A 17,722-nucleotide genomic window follows, 5' to 3' on the forward strand; every position below is an offset into this window, starting at 1 on the left:
TCTTTTACTGCAGATTGTGGTGCAGTTTAATGAAGTGGTTTGTTAATATTGAATACAGAGATTTTGTAGCTTTGCAGAACGTGATATTCTTTATTTCACTAAATAGTAATGGTAGCTTTTAGGTGATTGTGTAAAATGTTAGAAAGCAGGATTAATGAATAATATAGTTTAGTTACGCAGGACACTTTGTAAAATCAACTTTTAAAAAACAATATTTGGAGGATACTTAGGCTTCTACATAACTGATATTAATAGAAGTTAACCAGCAATATAAGTGTTCAAGTGAAGCAGAACGTTCTGTGGACTTTTTAGCCCTCTTCCAATGCAATGAAGTTGTGTAAAGTTCACGCAATTGACCAGAGTCTGAGAGAGCCTATAGGTGTAGAACTCCATTCTGATGATCACAATGTGAAATAGACAAGAGACAAAGGATGGAAAAAAAAGATGTTGCCATATGTTGAACAAATCAAAAATCTCTTGAGTTGATCTTATCGTTAAAACCTCCAGATAGTTGCTTCAAGAGTATGATTATTATGTGGAATGAAGGAAAACAGTGTGGACATACATAAGTGGGTAGAAGGTAATGACTCAAAAAATTGTGGATAAATGCCTTGCCATTGTTCTTCTGCTTCTTGCACCTTTCTTAGATCTCGCATTTCCAGCTCATGTGAGTGCATTCAAAGGAGATCACGAGACTCTGCGACAGCTAGTTGAATCTGGAGTAATTAACATCAATGAAAGAGATGATAAGGGCTGCACCCCCATGCATAAAGGTAATCCTATGATATTGATTGCAATAAGAATTGTCGGCATATTTGCATTTTATTTCTTCAACTTCTTGAAAACTGATGTGGTAAAAGCCTCTGCCAACCAGTAAACAGCTACAGTAAATAGTCAAAACAGTCTCCACGCAGCTCAATCTTCCCATATTTTGAACAACATTAGCAATAAAATAATCTAAAACAGGTTGTGGTAGGGATTGCAGTGGAAAACCTCCTACTGATTCAGAAGATGATGCTTTTTGGAAGTGTTTTTTTCAGGCACCTTACTGGGGCAGGGTATCAGGATCAAGGCTCTATTGGTTCTGGTATTTGGATCTGGAGGAAAATTAGCAACAAAATGTAACCAAGCAACTGTGAAAAAAAATAGAATAACTCCCCTGATGTGTGCAGAAGTTTAATCTGAAAATGCATCCCGTTCGGTAGCCCAAAATAATAGACTAAATAGAAGAAGATGAACAATTAGTCCATCAATTATGCTCTTATGAATCATCCTAAGTATGTCAACAGCAACAAAATTAGTCAAAATAAAGTTTTGTTTCTTAATGTTGAGAGACCAGGAGCTGTGGAGAAACAAATAGATTTGTATGCCAAGGTAAATAATCACTAAAAGCTAATACTCAGATAAACAAAGTCATCAAAAAGGCTAATTGAATGTAGGCCTTTAAGTCAAATTCAAATGTGAGGAAGTTATGGTTCAGTTTTACAAAGATTTCATCAAACACCAACTGAGCAAGATATTCAGTTCTTGGCACCAAAGATTGGGAAAATCACATTGGTCTTGTAGTTCAGTACAATTCAGATTCATCAGAATGATACCTGGGTTTACTGAAGGGTTGAATCATGAATATAGTTGTGCGGTGAGATGCACAGTCTTCTCTTGCTTGTTATTCCTTTGAGAATCTGTTTTTTTGACAGTGATGTAACCTCAGCATCTCCACATTAAATGAATGCAGAGATTTTCACCAGGGCCAATTTGTCAAGTCCTATAGCAGTAGTGGATTGGTGACGGGGACAGTGTGTGAATCTCAGACCTTAGTTAAGAAGGTGCTCGCCGGTGTCAGATGCATGAAGTTTATTGGATACCTTTGTTGGGACAGTGGTGTCTTTGGTAGCAGATACCCTATGCTAGAAGAAGTGTCATAGAGTCATACAGCATAGGAACAACCATTTAGCCTACTACGTCTATATCGACCAACAAACACCAAACTTCATTAATCCCATTTAGCTGCATTTAGTCCATAGCCTGCTGTATCTTGGCATTTAAGTACTCATCCAGATGTTTCTTAAATTATGTGAGAGCACTTGCCTCCACAACCCCCTCGGGCAGCACGTTCCATATACCTACCATCGTCTGGGTGAAAAACATTTTCCTTATATCTCCCCTAAACCACTTGCTCCTCACCTTAAACCTACGCCCACTGGTCTTAGACATGTCCGTCATGTGGAAAGATTCTCATGATCTACTCTGTGTTTACCTCTCATAATTAACCTCATTGAACTCATATACCTCTCCAGCTGCTGCACTGACTCAGCTTGATCCATTCCTCTCCTGCTGCTGATCTGACTGAGCTTAAAATGTCTTCATTATAAAGTGCCTTTAAAACAGGCTGGCCAAATTTTTCTTGGCTGGAGAACCATATCCTACAAGATCACAAACTTTGTGGACAAAGAAAGAAAACATAGTTGGTTGGTAGTAGAGAACTTGAGTATTACTGAAAAACCATACCTTCTGTTGAAGCCTTTTGTCTTGTGCTCATCAGAACATTTCACAAGAATAGCAAAGCCCTGACAATCAGAGTCATCCTGCCTGGTTTAAATTTAAGCAAGGCCTGGGTGGTAATTAATATTAATGAATGCATTCGCCATGCTTCCACCATTCAGACTTCACTTCCCAACCAGTCAACTGTCTTCTCATACAATATAACTGTTGGGTTTCCTCTTGAATTTGTATTCTTGTGAAACATCCTGATGAGTGTGAGATGAAAAACTTTGAAAAAAATGTCTTTTTTCAACAATACTGAAAGAAAATTTCTTATGTTTTGCAAGTTGGAATGTTTGAACACTCAAGAATAATCTCAATAGTGACATTTTAAAAGAAAACCTGTTGCCAAATCATGTTAGCTACCAAGAATCCATCCTGGGAAGAGGCAGCTGAAGGAATTTGCAAAGTTACATACTTCTTGCTGGAAAAGCAAAATAGACAGTAACCCATGTAGTCATGGAGTTGGTTTTGCTATTTTGAACAGGATCTTGTTTGCACTGGGGCAGAACTTCCTAATTGTATTATTAGGAGGCTCATGAAACTGCCTCCAACTCAACAGAAATCAATATGTCACAGTCACCAGCTGGAATATACTGACCCTTGACTCTAAATTGTAAATTGTAAGGAAAAGCTCTACTCTTGACCTTAATAAAAGTTCTCACTACTATCCCAAAAGGACCATCCATCTGGGAAACTTTAATACCTGGGTTGGCTGGGATTCGGATGTCAGGAGCAGAATCCTTGGAAAACAGAATGGGGAAAAGCAAATGCAAAATGCATCCAGCCACTGTCAAAATGTGCTCAGCACGGTCTCATCATAACAAGCACCTTCTTTTTCCAAAGTATAAACACAAACCCCAATGGAGACATGCTAAATCAAGGCATTTCATCCCTTGGATTATGTCATTTGGGTAAAAATCTAAATGACGTTTGTATTGTTTGATTCATGCAGCAAACTGATGCCTCCTGGACTTAATTGCTTGGTAATGAATATGCAACTAGATAGGTTTAAGAATTGAAAGGGGAGCAAGTTCAAAAGAAGATGATGAATGTCTCAGCCATGAAGTAGCCCAACTGAGCAGAAGAATTCCATGTGGAGCTCAAAATCAATCTGGACAATTTTTACACATCTAACACAATTCCAGATCAGTGACATCAAATAAAGTCAGCTTCATGAGATACCTAGACACCTATGGGACTTGACCTTTGGGTTCAAGTATCATTGTCACAAGTAACATTAACTATGCCGAACTATGTGACAAACTTGAACAAAAACAAGCAAACACTTTGCTTGCAAAACAAGCCAAGGTCACAAGTTAAGAAGGCAACACCCCATCAGAACAAGGCAGACACCCAAAGACAAATGTCTAGATTAAAGAACGTGTGGTGGAAATAAAAAAACCCAAGAGATCCAACAATGCATTAACCCTTGTGACATGAAGGTTTTTTGAAGCTACCAAGGTCAAATGAATGAAATCCTCCTAACTCAAAGATTAATCTTTCTCTTGAGGATGACCATGCCACCTGAACAACTCTTCAAATGTGAATTGCCAATGACAGCTGATACTCTGCAAACTAAGTCCCAGTAGCTTGTGGTAGAATCCATGAGTGACCCACCATCATTGGGAGAGCTGCAACAAGTAATCAAATGAATTAAAAACAACAGAATCTGTGGCTCAGCTGAGGTCATCAAGTTGACAGACATGTGCTCACAAAAGACACCTATGGTCCCCACATTAAGCAATATCACACAGAGACTTTCACCAGGTTCTATTTGCTGAGACCATGCACTCATCCTATGGATTTAGGAGGAAAAAGATCTTGAACCCGATAGGGAAATCTGAAAAATCAGGATAAAAACTAAAAGAACTATGGATGTTGCCGGTCAGAAACAAAAACAGAAATTGCTGAAACTATTCTGAGGGAGGGTCATTGGACCTGAAACATCAACTCTGATTTCTCTCCACAGATGCTGCCATCAACTCTGATTTCTCTCCACAGATGCTGCCAGACCCTCCCTCAGAATAGTTTCAGCAATTTCTGTTTTTGTTTCTGAAAAATCAGGATCAGGGTCAAGCAAGGCTGTGTGACAGCCCCTATACTGTTCACAGTGTAGCTGATAGTAACTGTTCACCTGATTGAAGGTTAATGACCCTTTAAAATTTTCGAGAAGATTTGTAGCCAGGGTCGTGGATGAGGTTTTAGACCTGCTTGCAGAGCCAATGGGTTTGGTTGCAAACGTTTTATCACCCTGCTAAGTAACGTCATCAGCACGCCTCTGGTGAGGTGTCGGTGTTCTGTCCTACTTGTTATTTATATGCCTCGGTTTGCTGGGGTGATTGGTATTACTTCTGGTTTTGTTTCTCAGTGGTTTGTACACAGGGTCTAATTCAATATGTTTGTTGATGGAGTTCCAGTTTGAATACCAGGCCTCCAGGAATTCCCTGGTGTGTCTCCGTTTGGCTTGTGTGATTATGGATGTGTTGTCCCAGTCGAATTCGTGTCCCGCGTTGTCCATGTGCAGTGAGACAAGCGAGAATTGGCCGTGTCTCTTGGTGGCTAATTGGTGTTCATGTATCCATAGAATCAATTTTCTCCTGGTTTGGCTTATGTAGTTTTTCTCACAGTCCTTGAATGTTAATAACCCATTACTGTCAGTATTAAATACTGTTTGGACAGTAAATTCTTTAACATCAGTTGGCTCCCTGCCACTGAATTGACCATCATTGGTATACAGAATCCAAGGTTTGCTGATGACTGCAGTGTGGTTGCCCACTTTGTACCAGACTTGCAAGCCAATCATGATGTCTTCAACTCTGTATATGAGAAATTTGGCCTATCCTTGAATATTCCCAAACGTATTGCATGGGTTTCCTCCCACAGTCCAAAGATGTGCAGGTTAGGTGGATTGGCCATGCTAAATTGCCCATAGTGTTCAGGGATGTATAGCTTAGGTGAGTTATAGGAGAATGGGTCTGGGTGAGATGCTCCAAGAGTTGGTGTGGACTTGATGGACTGAAGGGCCTGTTTCCACACAAGTGATTCTATGATTCTATATATCAACCCATACATGGTCAACCAAATATGCCACCTCTCATGCATTCTGAAGGAGAGGTTCTGGAATTTGTTAAGCACTTTCCATATGCTGGTATCCAGCAATCCCAATAGGCCACCATTGGCACTGGTCTCAACACAATTCAAGTGAAACCTGGCCCAATGGAACAGCTTCCTCTTTCACCAGTACTGGCACCAGTGCAACATGAATTTAAACCTATTTCACCCACAGCAATCTTTGAGCATGCAATCAACTTTTCGATCATCTTGACTCTACATCAGTTTGCTCAGGCCCAGATGGTAATCCAGGGAAATAAACATTCTCTTTGCTTTCTGTTGCTGTGATCAGGTACATTACAAGCATTGTTGTCCATTACAGTTGTAGACCATTTCTTCCAAATGAATAATCAAGTGAGTTTAAAATCCTGACTGGGTTTCTAGTGAGATGCTTCATCGCTACAGAAGCTGCAGCAGGAAACCCAGCCTGTTCATTGGAATAACTAAGTCTCGTTAACATCCTACTGGTTGGCTTTGCAACAACCTCTTAAATAAGAATCCTGTAGCAGCTCGCTGGCTTCAGGACAACTAAGATTGAGTGGCTGGAGATAACCAGGCAGCCATGTTAGTTATGGAGGGAAGGGTTTTTGGGTTTTGGAAATAGTTGGATGGAGAGCTCAGGTAGAAGTGCCCAAGCTTTCTTTGTAGGGCCCAGTGAAGAATTCCTAGTCCTCTGATCTTTGCACCACTGCTGAGTGTATGCTAGGGTTATCAGGTCCTGCTCAGTTAATGTTAATGATTTGTAAATGTCGTCAGGCTTCGCAGTTACTTGAGAAAACAGCAGCGTTAAAGTAGTTGCTAGGCAGCAGACGAGCTGTAAACATCCTGCTTGCACTTTAACTCCTGTTCTACTCATTTCCGCCACAAGGTAGCTTTGAAAAGCTTACTTCCATAGCTATAACCTTGAGTAGCATAATATTGGTTTGAACACCACTAATAAATACAAAATAGCTGCCTTACAGAAGGTACAGAGTCAATAATGATTTTTGGACAAAAATTATATGTTATTTTTTTCTTAATGGCAAAATTGAATTATACATAACTGACACTTGTATGTACAATTCTTAGCTGCTGGGCAAGGACACGTTGGTTGCCTGCAATGGCTCATAGAAATGGGAGCAGACCAGCACATCAGAAATGATGCTGGAGAGACACCAAAAGATGTGGCTAAGAGGTAATCAGTTAGTTGTTAAAACTGTAGTAACTTTAGAAATGTTCAACCTTTTAATTTCATCTGCAATGATGGGGCAGACTTTTGACTTGTAAACCATATCTTTGCCACATTCAGTAATATGAGAATTTTAAGAGTCACTGGACTTGAAACATTAACTCTGCTTTCTTTCCACAAATGCTGCCAGATCTGTTGAGTGTCTGCAGCAATTTCTGTTTCTGTTTGAGAATTTTAAGACTATCTTTGCTTAGTCTCTGCCAGATATTTCATTTTTTGAAGTTACTTTATTTTAATAATTTAAGTTGTTTTAAAAATAAACTGTGAAATAGGAGGTGGTGATCTTTTACAGTTATAATCATAGAATCATAGAATCCCTACAGTGTGGAAACAGGCCCTTTGGCCCCATGAGTCCACATCAAACCTCAGAGCATCCCACCCAGACCCATCCCCCTGTAACTCACCTTATCTACACATCCCTGAACACTATGGGCAACTTAGCATGGCCAATTCACCTAACATGCACATCTTTGGACTGTGGGAGGAAACCGGAGCACCAGGAGGAAACCCACGCAGACACGGGGTGAATTTGCTGATCAGGTAATTTGTGCAGAATCTAAACTCTTGAGATGACTTCATAGAGTCCTAGTCAGTAAGCATAATTCATTTGTGTGTTCAACATTTGACAATCGTAAAAACTTCAGAGGAGAGATGGTATACTGCTTAAATACTTCAATGGTTGCAGTTACACGGCAAGAATAAACTTTGATAAAATGGCAGGGGCTGAATTTTGAGGAAATGTTTGTCTCAAATCACTTGTAGATAACTCAAATTCTATTCAGTGTTTTTGTTTCTCTAGACAGATTGTTGTGTTGATGTATGTTAATGTAAACCTGTTGCTCAACAAAAGCTATGACTTGCTCAACTGCCCCTCCCATTCCTCAGACGACATGTCCATCCTGGGCATCCTGCAGTGCCACAACGATGCCACCCGAAGGTTGCAAGAACAGCAACTCATATTCTGCTTGGGAACCCTGCAGCCCAATGGTATCAATGTGGATTTCACAAGCTTCAAAATCTCCCCTCCCCCTACCGCATCCCAAAACCAGCCCAGCTCGTCCCTGCCTCCCTAACCTGTCCTTCCTCCCACCTATCCCCTCCTCCCACCTCAAGCCGCACCCCCATCTCCTACCTACTAACCTCATCCCGCCCCCTTGACCTGTCCGTCCTCCTTGGATTGACCTATCTCCTCCCTACCTCCCCACCTACACCCACCTTTACTGGCTCCATCCCCGCCTCTTTGACCTGTCTGTTTCCTCTCCACCTATCTTCTCCTCTATCCATCTTCTATCCGCCTCCCCCTTTCTCCCTATTTATTTCAGAACCCCCTTCGCCTCCCTCATTTTTGATGAAGGGTCTAGGCCCGAAACGTAAGCCTTTCTGCTCCTATGATGCTGCTTGGCCTGCTGTGTTCATCCAGCTCTGCACCTTGTTGTCTCACTTGTTTGTACAGAATGTCTATTATTTTAGTTGACATACCGTTACAGAAATAAATCTAGAAAAGGACAAAAGTTGAAAATATATGTTATCAAGAAGCTAAGCATCTCCGGTTTGGAGAGTTGAGAAATTCCCACTATTAGCAATTGTGATTTGATTTCACTTTATGGCTCTGAAAATCCATGGATGTGCAGCAAAACAGCATGAATTTAAATTCCACCAGCTGCTGCAGTAAGATTTGAACCCACAGCATTAGTCTAGGCCTCTGAATTATTAGTCCAATGCAACCATCTCCCTCTAATAAATATGGTTTCTTTGCTTTCTCAAATGTACATTTTTTAACATTAAGACCTTAGCATTGATCTACAGTCAAAAGCTAGGACAAAATCTGGAGACACTCAGTGTGCTCATATTTTCAGGAAATCTTGTGGGTGGAATCTCTCTGCTTGACTCCAGCTGTACTCTTAAAAAAGGGAATGGGACCCTGAAGATTGGAGTTGGTGTTTTCTGGGATCTTGCTTATATTGACATAGGTATGTCTAGTTAGACTTGGCTCTCTGGCTGCCTGGTGGTTTTAGCACACTCTTAGAAATTATTTATTAAGATCTTGTCTTGGAACATCAAGAATTTGAATGCCAAACATGATCTTTACAGATATACCATACAAAAAAGGGCAACTGTATCTGGTTTCCTGGGTGACCTGGTAGCAATTGCGCAAGTTGGGTTCAAACCACAAACAGATATTGTGCTTGTATAGGGCGGGTCCAGCACAAACTAATCCTTGGATTACTGCATAACAGATTTTCCCAGTTGGCAGCTGTTAATCTTCTGAGTGGAGGCGTAGATGATGATTCTGTTGAAGAATTGAGTAAAGACAATCCCAACTTCTTTTGCCAACGTGGTGTAGAAGCAAGTACAGATAATCAGGACAACATTAACCTGAGTGCTGCTCAGAAGAGGGAAGCAAGGAGTAAGTTGATATTCTTTGTGTGCTTTATTAAACAATATATAATTGGACAGATTATTTTGGAACATTATTAGTTGAATTCCATTGGGGACATGCCAATTTATCCCACTTTATTTTAAAGTGAGTTATAAATAGTCACTGACGTGACATTTAAATCATTTAACAACTGTCCAGGAAGAAAAATGCAAAATGTATAATCAATTAATTTGTAGCCCTTTGTAATATAGACATTGCCTCCTCTACTTGTTTTAGCAGGAGTTATGTTCCCTTCTGTCTTTTCTCACCTCTCCCCTGCTTCAAATCATGTCATAAGCTCTGATGTTTTTATCTTCCCTCAGTCCTCACCACAGCCCCTTCAGCTCTGCATGGAGTAGATACAAAGATAATGTTGGTTATTAGTCTGGGCTCCTGGATTACCAGTCCAGGGTCATTATCGCAATGCCATCATCTCCCCCAGTACATATGTACTTTCTTGTCTTTCTCAAATACATATTGGTCTTTTTTTTACAACCTAATTTCAACATTTCTTACTTTCATTCTGCAAATCAGTATTTTCACTTACTCAACATTTTTTGTTCACCAATGTAGTGAGGGCCTATGAAAAAATTGAAAAATTTGAACGGTTATTAAAAATTGCAAAAAGCAACTACAGACAACTTGGAGGCATGCTAGAGGAAGACCACGTCCAGTGGAAGGAAGAGAAAGAAGCAGAAAGGTAGTTGTCAAGTGCAACTTTTTATTGCTATGAAATAATTTTCACAGTACGTGCTGTCGGCAAAGAATGTCACGTGCTGCATGTTAAACATATAGTGACTGTACTACCCATAGCTTCCAGTCGATGGAGTTAAATAGATGGAAATCACAGAAGCGATTTCTCACCTGAAACGTGTCGCTGAACATATAATACTAAGCTAAAGTTTAGTTATTCATTCTCTTAATGAAATAATTTATTATTTAGCACAGCTATGTGAGAAGCTGAGCCGACTGTAATTTAGCTAACTTTTAAGTTTTATATGAAGCAATGCTGCTTCTCCTCATTGCCCTAACTCAGATGGACTCAGATAGATAGCATAAGAGTACAATTTCTGGCTGTTCTAAGCAGTTGTGGTAGGATGTGACCTCATGTACTGTCTGTCACATACTTACTTCTCCAGCTCAGCTGTATTTTTCAATTAGAGGAGAAAACCTCACACAAAAGTGCTAAAAGAGCTTAATTGAACTTGATGAATATCAGTTGGTAGTGCTACAAAACTCCACTAGGCACAGATAAGGAAAATATTGTCATTGTATGGCTGTTTTATAGAACTGCATTGTTAATGACAGCACTTAAAAACGAGAGTTCTGTGATTTCTAAAAGCTCCAAATTGAATCTAATTTCTAGTTTGCAATCTGCATTGAAAAATGAACCTCATCAGGGTGGAGGAAAGCATTTGGGGTCCAACCTTGATTTTAATTGATGATCATTTTATTTTTGCAAGGTGAGCAGCTAGACTGACTGACAGTTCCTTGCCAGTGTGGGTCTCTAAGATCCGTGCACATTCCCTTTTGCTTCTGTATGAATCTGCTGTTTTCATTCTCTGTGAGGAGACAGTCTATTCTAAGATATCTCAGCCAAGATAACATTTTGGGTATTGCGATTTATAGCAGCATCATTTGACTAAGAAAACATAACTCAACCGAGGCTTCCACCCTTGGTCATCGTACAGTGAAGTCCACATACATTTTGTTCTCTCTGAGTGTCAATGACAGACGAATTTGTTGCCCATCCATTTCTGTTTGAGAAGGAGGAGGTTGTGTGAGGTATCACTGCCAAAGTTCTCATTTTTTTTTAATGTAGTGAGAAGCATTTAGATAGTATTTGTGGTGTAAAGAAAGATTGGCATTTTTCTTCACACAGAATATTGCAGGAGTTGCAGGCTCAACTGGAGTATGAACGTCTTCGCCGTGAGAAGCTGGAATGTCAGTTGGATGACTGTCGAGCAGAGATAGGCCACCTAAATCAGTGTCTGGGAAAACTGAAGACATCTAGTGGCTCTGTGGTGAGAGGGTTACACTAGTTCAGCTAGTTTAATGATCACTTTTCAGTGTTTTAATGTTACTTTATTTAGTCTTTTAGGAGACCTTTAACAAAGTGAGTTCACAAATCAGTCACCGTTTCTGTCATTATTGAGCCAAATAAATTTTTTGAAAAAGCAGTTCCTTTCATCTCTGCTCTGGCAATCAGTTCTTGCATCTATGCTTGAGCTCAGGTTGTTGTGAGGTCTGGAGTTCAGTGATTCTGATAGACCCTAAACTTAACATGTTAGACATTGATGAGTTGGAGTCATTTGATGGCATTATTATTGACTCTTTACTAATTGTGGTATCATGGAAATACATGACACAGAAGAAAACCATTTGGCCCATGGTGTCTGCACAGACCTAAATACATCTGATCAGCCAAATCCCACTTCCCAGCTCGCAGGCTACAGCCTTGTAGGTAACAGCACATTAAATCACTTTCAATATCATAAATTTATTGGGTGTTTATTTCTCTTGCTTGTACTCCAAAAAAAGCGATCCCTCTCACTTCTGAACTCGCTTTATAAGTTTCCTACCCACCTGACCAATTTATTAGTAAGTTTCTGCAGGCTAAACCTTTCTTTCTTACTATCAACCACGGACCAAATTTTGGTATCATCCTCAATTTTTTTAAAGAGGCCCTTACCTTTAAGTCTAAATAATTGGTGTATACTGCAAACAGTACTGAGCCTCGTTGAACCACACTGAAAACAACCTTCCAGTACCAAAAAAAACACCATTGAATATTAATTATCCTTTGATTCCTAGTAGTGAACCAATTTCAGATTCAACTTGCCACTTTCTGTTGGAATCCTGAGGGCCATTGCGTGAACTTGTCAAAAACCTCGTTAAGATCCATGTCAACTAAGTCAAATGTGCTGCCCTATTGGCCTTTCTACGACTTTCCAAATCCATACTGACTGTCCTTGATTAATTAATGATTTTCTAAATGATGATTTATACTGCACCTCAGAATTTTTCTGCAACTAGGCTGATTAACCAGTAATTATTCGATCAAACCATTTCTCTGTTTTTAAGCAATGGTCTATTAGCTGTCCTCTTATCCACTGGCATCATGATTGCAACCTGAATAAAACTGGAAAATGATGATTAGAGTGTCTGCTATTACTCTTGGTTTCTCCTAACAGCCCAGAGATATATTTTATCAGGACCCGGTATCTACTTTCAAAGATGTTAAATCTCTTAATATCTCCTTTTTCACTATATTTATATAGTCCAATATTTACACTCTTCCTGATCTATAGTGTCTGCTATGTCTCCTGTTTTTATGAAGGAAGACCCAAGTACTTATTAAGAACCATGCCCACATCATCTGCCACCACACACGTTACCTATTCGGTCTTTAGTCGGTTGAACTCTTTTTAGGAAACTTTCTTCTCTCATCAGTGTGTAATTAAAAATAATGCTTTGCTTTCACTTGCTAATAGTGTTTTTGAGCCCTCTATTTGCTTTCTTTGATGATTTGGCAAGGTTAAATTTTTAATGTTCTTTCCATGCAACGGGACTTACCTGTCCCACGTTAGAAATTGTTAATTAATGCTTATGTCACATCTGCATTTAAGCAACAGGCTTTGGGGAAGTGGTTAGTTCCCATCTCAAATAACATTCTTCTAAGCCTTTGTTTCCTCTGAACATGGCTATTCCATTGCTGTCCTGGCTGGCCTCCCACCTTTTTTGTTCTTACGTAGGACGTGGATGTCCCTGACAAATCAACATATGTTGCCCATCCCTAATTGCCCTTGAACTAATTGGCTCCCTGGGGCCATTTCAGAAAGCCATTAAGAGTCAATCACATTTCTGTGATTCCATGGATCTGGAGTCACTTCTAGTCCAGACTGGATAAGGACAGCAGATTGCCTTCCTGAAAGAGTATTAATGAACCTTCCGATCTTCATAACCATGGTTACGCAGCGTGCTTAGTTCTGATATGCAGGACATGGATAATCTGGCTGAGATGTTGTGTGGAACCACAACTATCAATGTTTACAGTACACTAGGCTGCTTCTTCATGTCACAAGGAATGAAACAAATAGTCTGCACACAAATGTAATGATGGTTATGTCTCAGAAGGGTGCTAAGTGACATCATCCATTTGGTGCAATCTTCTTAAGATCTTTGAAAACACTTCAAGTTAGCTGTTGCACCCAAAAAAGAGGCTCCGTTATCACCATTGATGGAAATGTTCATGAACTCTCCTTTTCCTTCTGTTAGTTGTATGATTTGTGTGACACTATTCATGACATGGTATTATAGGACTGTAGAACTTTGTTCTGATTTTGGTTGTGCAACAGTGTTCTCTAGCCTGCTGCTTTTGCCTTTTATTGCACTGGGAACCGTGTTGCAGGTTCAATGGAATGGTGCCTCATTTTAAAGTGTGTCTAATTTAGTTTCTGACATGTTCATATATGCTCTTCTTCTCTCTATAGATAGGCTGGTGAGGATGAGGTCAGCTAGCTTACTCACTTGTGTTGGTGGCTGAGTTTTCAAGCTATGCGTCAGTCTGCTTGGTCAGTAATGGTTCTAATTAACTACTTGTGGTACTGGCACTTGAAGTTCTGCATCCAGGGTATAGCCTGTACCTTCTTTTCTGGTTGTCCCTCAAATAGGTTTCAATGTTAAGGAACATTAATTCATCAGTTGGTGATGGTGGTGGGGCTTGTTGATTGTAATGGCCTCCAAAACAAAAGCAAAATACCGAAAATTCAGAAATGGTAAATAAAAAAAAAAGGAAGTGCTTTAGAAACTCAGCAGGTCTGGCAGCATCTTTAGAGAGAGAAACAGAGTTAATGTATCAAACCTGAGATAACAAGGTGTAGAGCTGGATGAACACAGCAGGCCGAGCAGGAAAGCTGACGTTTCAGGTCTGGATCCTTCCTCAGAAAAAAAACTAATGTATCAAACCTAGTGTGATTCTTCAGAACTGAAGAGTAAGTTGAGAAAATGATGGATATTATACTGTTTAAAAAAAAAGTTGGGGAAGAGCAAGTGCAAAAGCAGGAAAAGCCGGGGGAATGTTAAAGAGCAATGGCAATTATTAACGTAAGGGTTAATATGCGGGGCCCTGTTATTTGCAGACAAAACACACACATATACAGGAACAAAAACAAAGTTGCTGGAAAAGCTCAGCAAGTCTGGCAGCATCTGTGAAGGAAAAACATTTCGGGTCCGGTGACCCTTCCTCAGAACTGTTACCTTGGAACATACACAGACACAGCCTCTGTTTCAACTCAGCAAAACAGGTGACAACCATTCTCTGGTCAAGGCATTACCCTGAGGAATTAACTAATCAGAGACAACCTACTTTGTTTAACATTTAGAACAAAGCTTGTCATTTAGCTGTTAGTCATCAAATAATTGGTGCATTGTCCATGGCTATGCCTCCACTAATCAGATGCCATTTATCAACCAATCATCACCCTTTCTCAAACAATGGAAATCTTGTTTTTCCATTATAATACTATTCTTGCAAATTGGCTGATAAGTGAAAGATGAAAAGCTGCAACAAAATGTGTTTTTCTCAACAATATTCATGGTTTGATTGTTAGAGATTAATCACTGCAGGAGTTCCTCAGGGTAGTGTCCTACGTCCAACCATTTTCTGCTGCTTCATCAATGACCTTCCCTCCATCATGAGGTCAGAAGTGGATTGTTCACTAATGATTGTACAATCATTCAGGTACTGAAGTAAAAACCTGGACAATATCCAGGCTTAGACTAATCTTACACAAGTGTGAGGCAATGATCATCTCATACAAGAGAGAATCTAACTGTCACTTATTGATACTCAATGGCAGTACCATTGCTGAATCCCCCACTATCAACAGTAATTATTGGCAGTTATGATTGACCAGAAACTGAAGTGGACTTGCCACATAAATAGTATGACTACAAGAGCTGAGGCTGGGAATTCTAAAAGGAGTAACTCACCTTCTGCATCCCTGAGGTCTATTCACCACCTCTACAAGTCAGGATTTTGATGGAATATACTTCACTTGCCTAGAAGGGTGCAGCTCCAACTACACTTAAAAATCTGAACACTGTCCGCTGAACACTGTATATCATTTTTAAGATGCACTACAGTAACTTACCCAGGCTCCTTCAACAACATCTTCCAAGCCCACAATCTGTACCACCTAGAAGGACAAGGGTGGCAGATGCATGGGTACACCACTATCTGCAAGTTCCCCTCTAAGCCATACACCATCCTGACTTGGAACATTCCTTCACTTGCTGGGTCCAAATCACAATCCTTCCTAACAGCATAACGGATGTCCCTCTATCTCAAGAACTACAACAGTTCAAAACGTCAGCATCCCACCATCTTCTCCAGAACAGCTACAGATGGGCAATAAATGCATGAGTAGCCAGCGTTGCTCATATTCCAGGAACAAAGTTCTAAAAAAATCCATATTGAACTCAAAAATTTAACTGTTTCTCTCTTCACAGATGCAGCCAGACTTGCTGAGGTTTTCCAGCACTTGAAGCTTTTGGGACTTAATGAGATTTAGAGTCAATGTTGAGGACTCCCAGGGCTAAACCAGCCCAACTGTATATCTTTTAGCCCCTAGCTCTGATCAGTCTACCTTTGTGATTGCACAGGATATACTGGGGATATTGAAGAAAGTTCTGAGATGTTGCTTAATAAATGTTCTCTGTGAGAATGATGGTCAGGCTGAAGCTTGAGTAATCATTGGGACAGTTATACCAAATTGGGCAGCAGTTCCTAAATTTTACTGAATTGACTGGAATTGGTCTTCCTGAGTTCCACAATGATTGCTTTGTCAGAATGTCCACATAGGCCAATTTAGGACGTATTAAGAGACAAGCATATGTTAGAATCCAGATTGGTTTGGTGTGGCAGGGTTCCTCACTTGAAGAGCACTAATGAACTAATTGTGTTTTTTAGGCAACGTTAGTGATTGGAACCAGGTTGACCACGTTGACTATGGGGTCATTGATTGGGGTTGTTAACCCGAGCAATCAGGAAACCCTGGCTGACTAATATAACCAGGAGACGGGAATCTTCTCAGTTCATACATAGGACTCTAAGCTGGCTGGCTACAGCCAGTGTATTGTGCAGAAGTAAATAAAGGGTGATTTGGTGATAGGATACTGGCCTCTGTGCAGTTATTTCAGCAACCTTGTATTTTTGAAGGTAATTTTCCCTGGTGCTAACCCATAGTTTACTAGATTTTATATTGTACACCACTAATTATGCCATAACTTTGCACTTGTACTGATGCGCACACTGTTCTTGCAAGACAGATGGTGTTTACTAAAGCAGAAAAGCTTTCTTTTATTTTCCTAACATCATTGTTTTTGCAAGACACGTTTATACATTTTTCTCTTTGCCTAACACAGGAAGAAACTTTGGAAGAGCCTGTAAAAGGGAAAAGAAAAGGAAAGAAGAAACAGGTGATCGATTCTGGAGGTGTGTTTGTGCGACGTGTTCCTCTGACAAGAACAGTGCCAACCCCAGACCATTCTGATACTCCAGAATCTTTTGCCATAGGCACGTTCAAATCTGTAACCAAATCCAGACCATAAAATTACCTGCACACATATTGATCTCCTATTATGTCCGTTTATAAAAAAACTGACAGCTGTCATTGTACTATTGTATAATGTGGGTGTCAGTTTTGTAACTAATGCAATTGATGGTTGATAATGTTCTTTTTCTGATCATTTTATTTTTCTTACGTGTATCTTCAATACCTGATCCATTTTTAAATCAACATTTTTACTCTGGTTGATTAGACAGTTTGGCTAAAATGTTTTGCTGAGTCAGACTAACTTGAGCGCTCCTTAAAATGGGGGCTGGGACTTGATTCTGGGATTTCAGTTTCCATTTCAGTTCAATTCAGTTTCCGTTTTTCCTGCAACTGTAGTGCATGCTAAGGTTTGGTTAGCTCTCCCACCCTTGCCGCTTCTATTGGGCAGTAGGCAGTTTAAATACTTTTGCATTTTATTGTGCAAGTGTTCATGATTCATGGCACCTCAGGAGTTATGAGTCATGTGGAATCCCCTATCCAGTGTGGGAAACCAAAACTAATTAGTCAGTTGCTCCAGGAATTATCTTGTTGACAGGCTGTGAAATGCACAAAATAAGTTATTCTTTGTTTCAACAGTTGGGTGCTGTATGTAAGCTAGATGCTTTTGAGGTAAAAACAAAAAGTACTGAAGAAACTGAACAAGCCTGGCAGTAGCTGTGGAGGCAGAAACAGAGTCAAAGTTTTGAATTTGATATGGTTCTTTTTAAAATTGACTAAAATGTTGTTTCTCCCTACCACACCAGCTGAGATTCTCAAGCAGTTTCTTTTTATTTCAGATTTCCAGCTTCTGAAATATTTTGC

General features: G+C 39.9%; 1 protein-coding gene across 3 annotated transcripts in view; it reads left to right on the forward strand.

Moving 5' to 3' along the window:
• LOC109932256 (ankyrin repeat domain-containing protein 42) overlaps window positions 1–17,255 on the forward strand; it is a 38,407-nt gene extending 21,152 nt beyond the window's left edge. For 2 of the 3 annotated variants that reach the window (XM_020531488.2, XM_020531489.2), the window contains exons 7-12: window positions 648–773; window positions 6,724–6,829; window positions 9,121–9,290; window positions 9,876–10,002; window positions 11,185–11,326; window positions 16,731–17,255. In XM_020531488.2, coding sequence (XP_020387077.1) covers window positions 648–773; window positions 6,724–6,829; window positions 9,121–9,290; window positions 9,876–10,002; window positions 11,185–11,326; window positions 16,731–16,916 — 857 coding nt within the window. In that variant the 3' untranslated portion in view covers window positions 16,917–17,255. The remainder of the gene's footprint in view (window positions 1–647; window positions 774–6,723; window positions 6,830–9,120; window positions 9,291–9,875; window positions 10,003–11,184; window positions 11,327–16,730) is intronic. The other variant, XM_048597549.1, reaches the window with a different exon arrangement.
• The last annotated feature ends 467 nt before the right edge of the window (window positions 17,256–17,722 follow it).

This window comes from Rhincodon typus, chromosome 6 (assembly GCF_021869965.1).
Source record: "Rhincodon typus isolate 14 chromosome 6, sRhiTyp1.1, whole genome shotgun sequence".
NCBI classification, from domain to species: Eukaryota; Metazoa; Chordata; class Chondrichthyes; order Orectolobiformes; family Rhincodontidae; genus Rhincodon; species Rhincodon typus.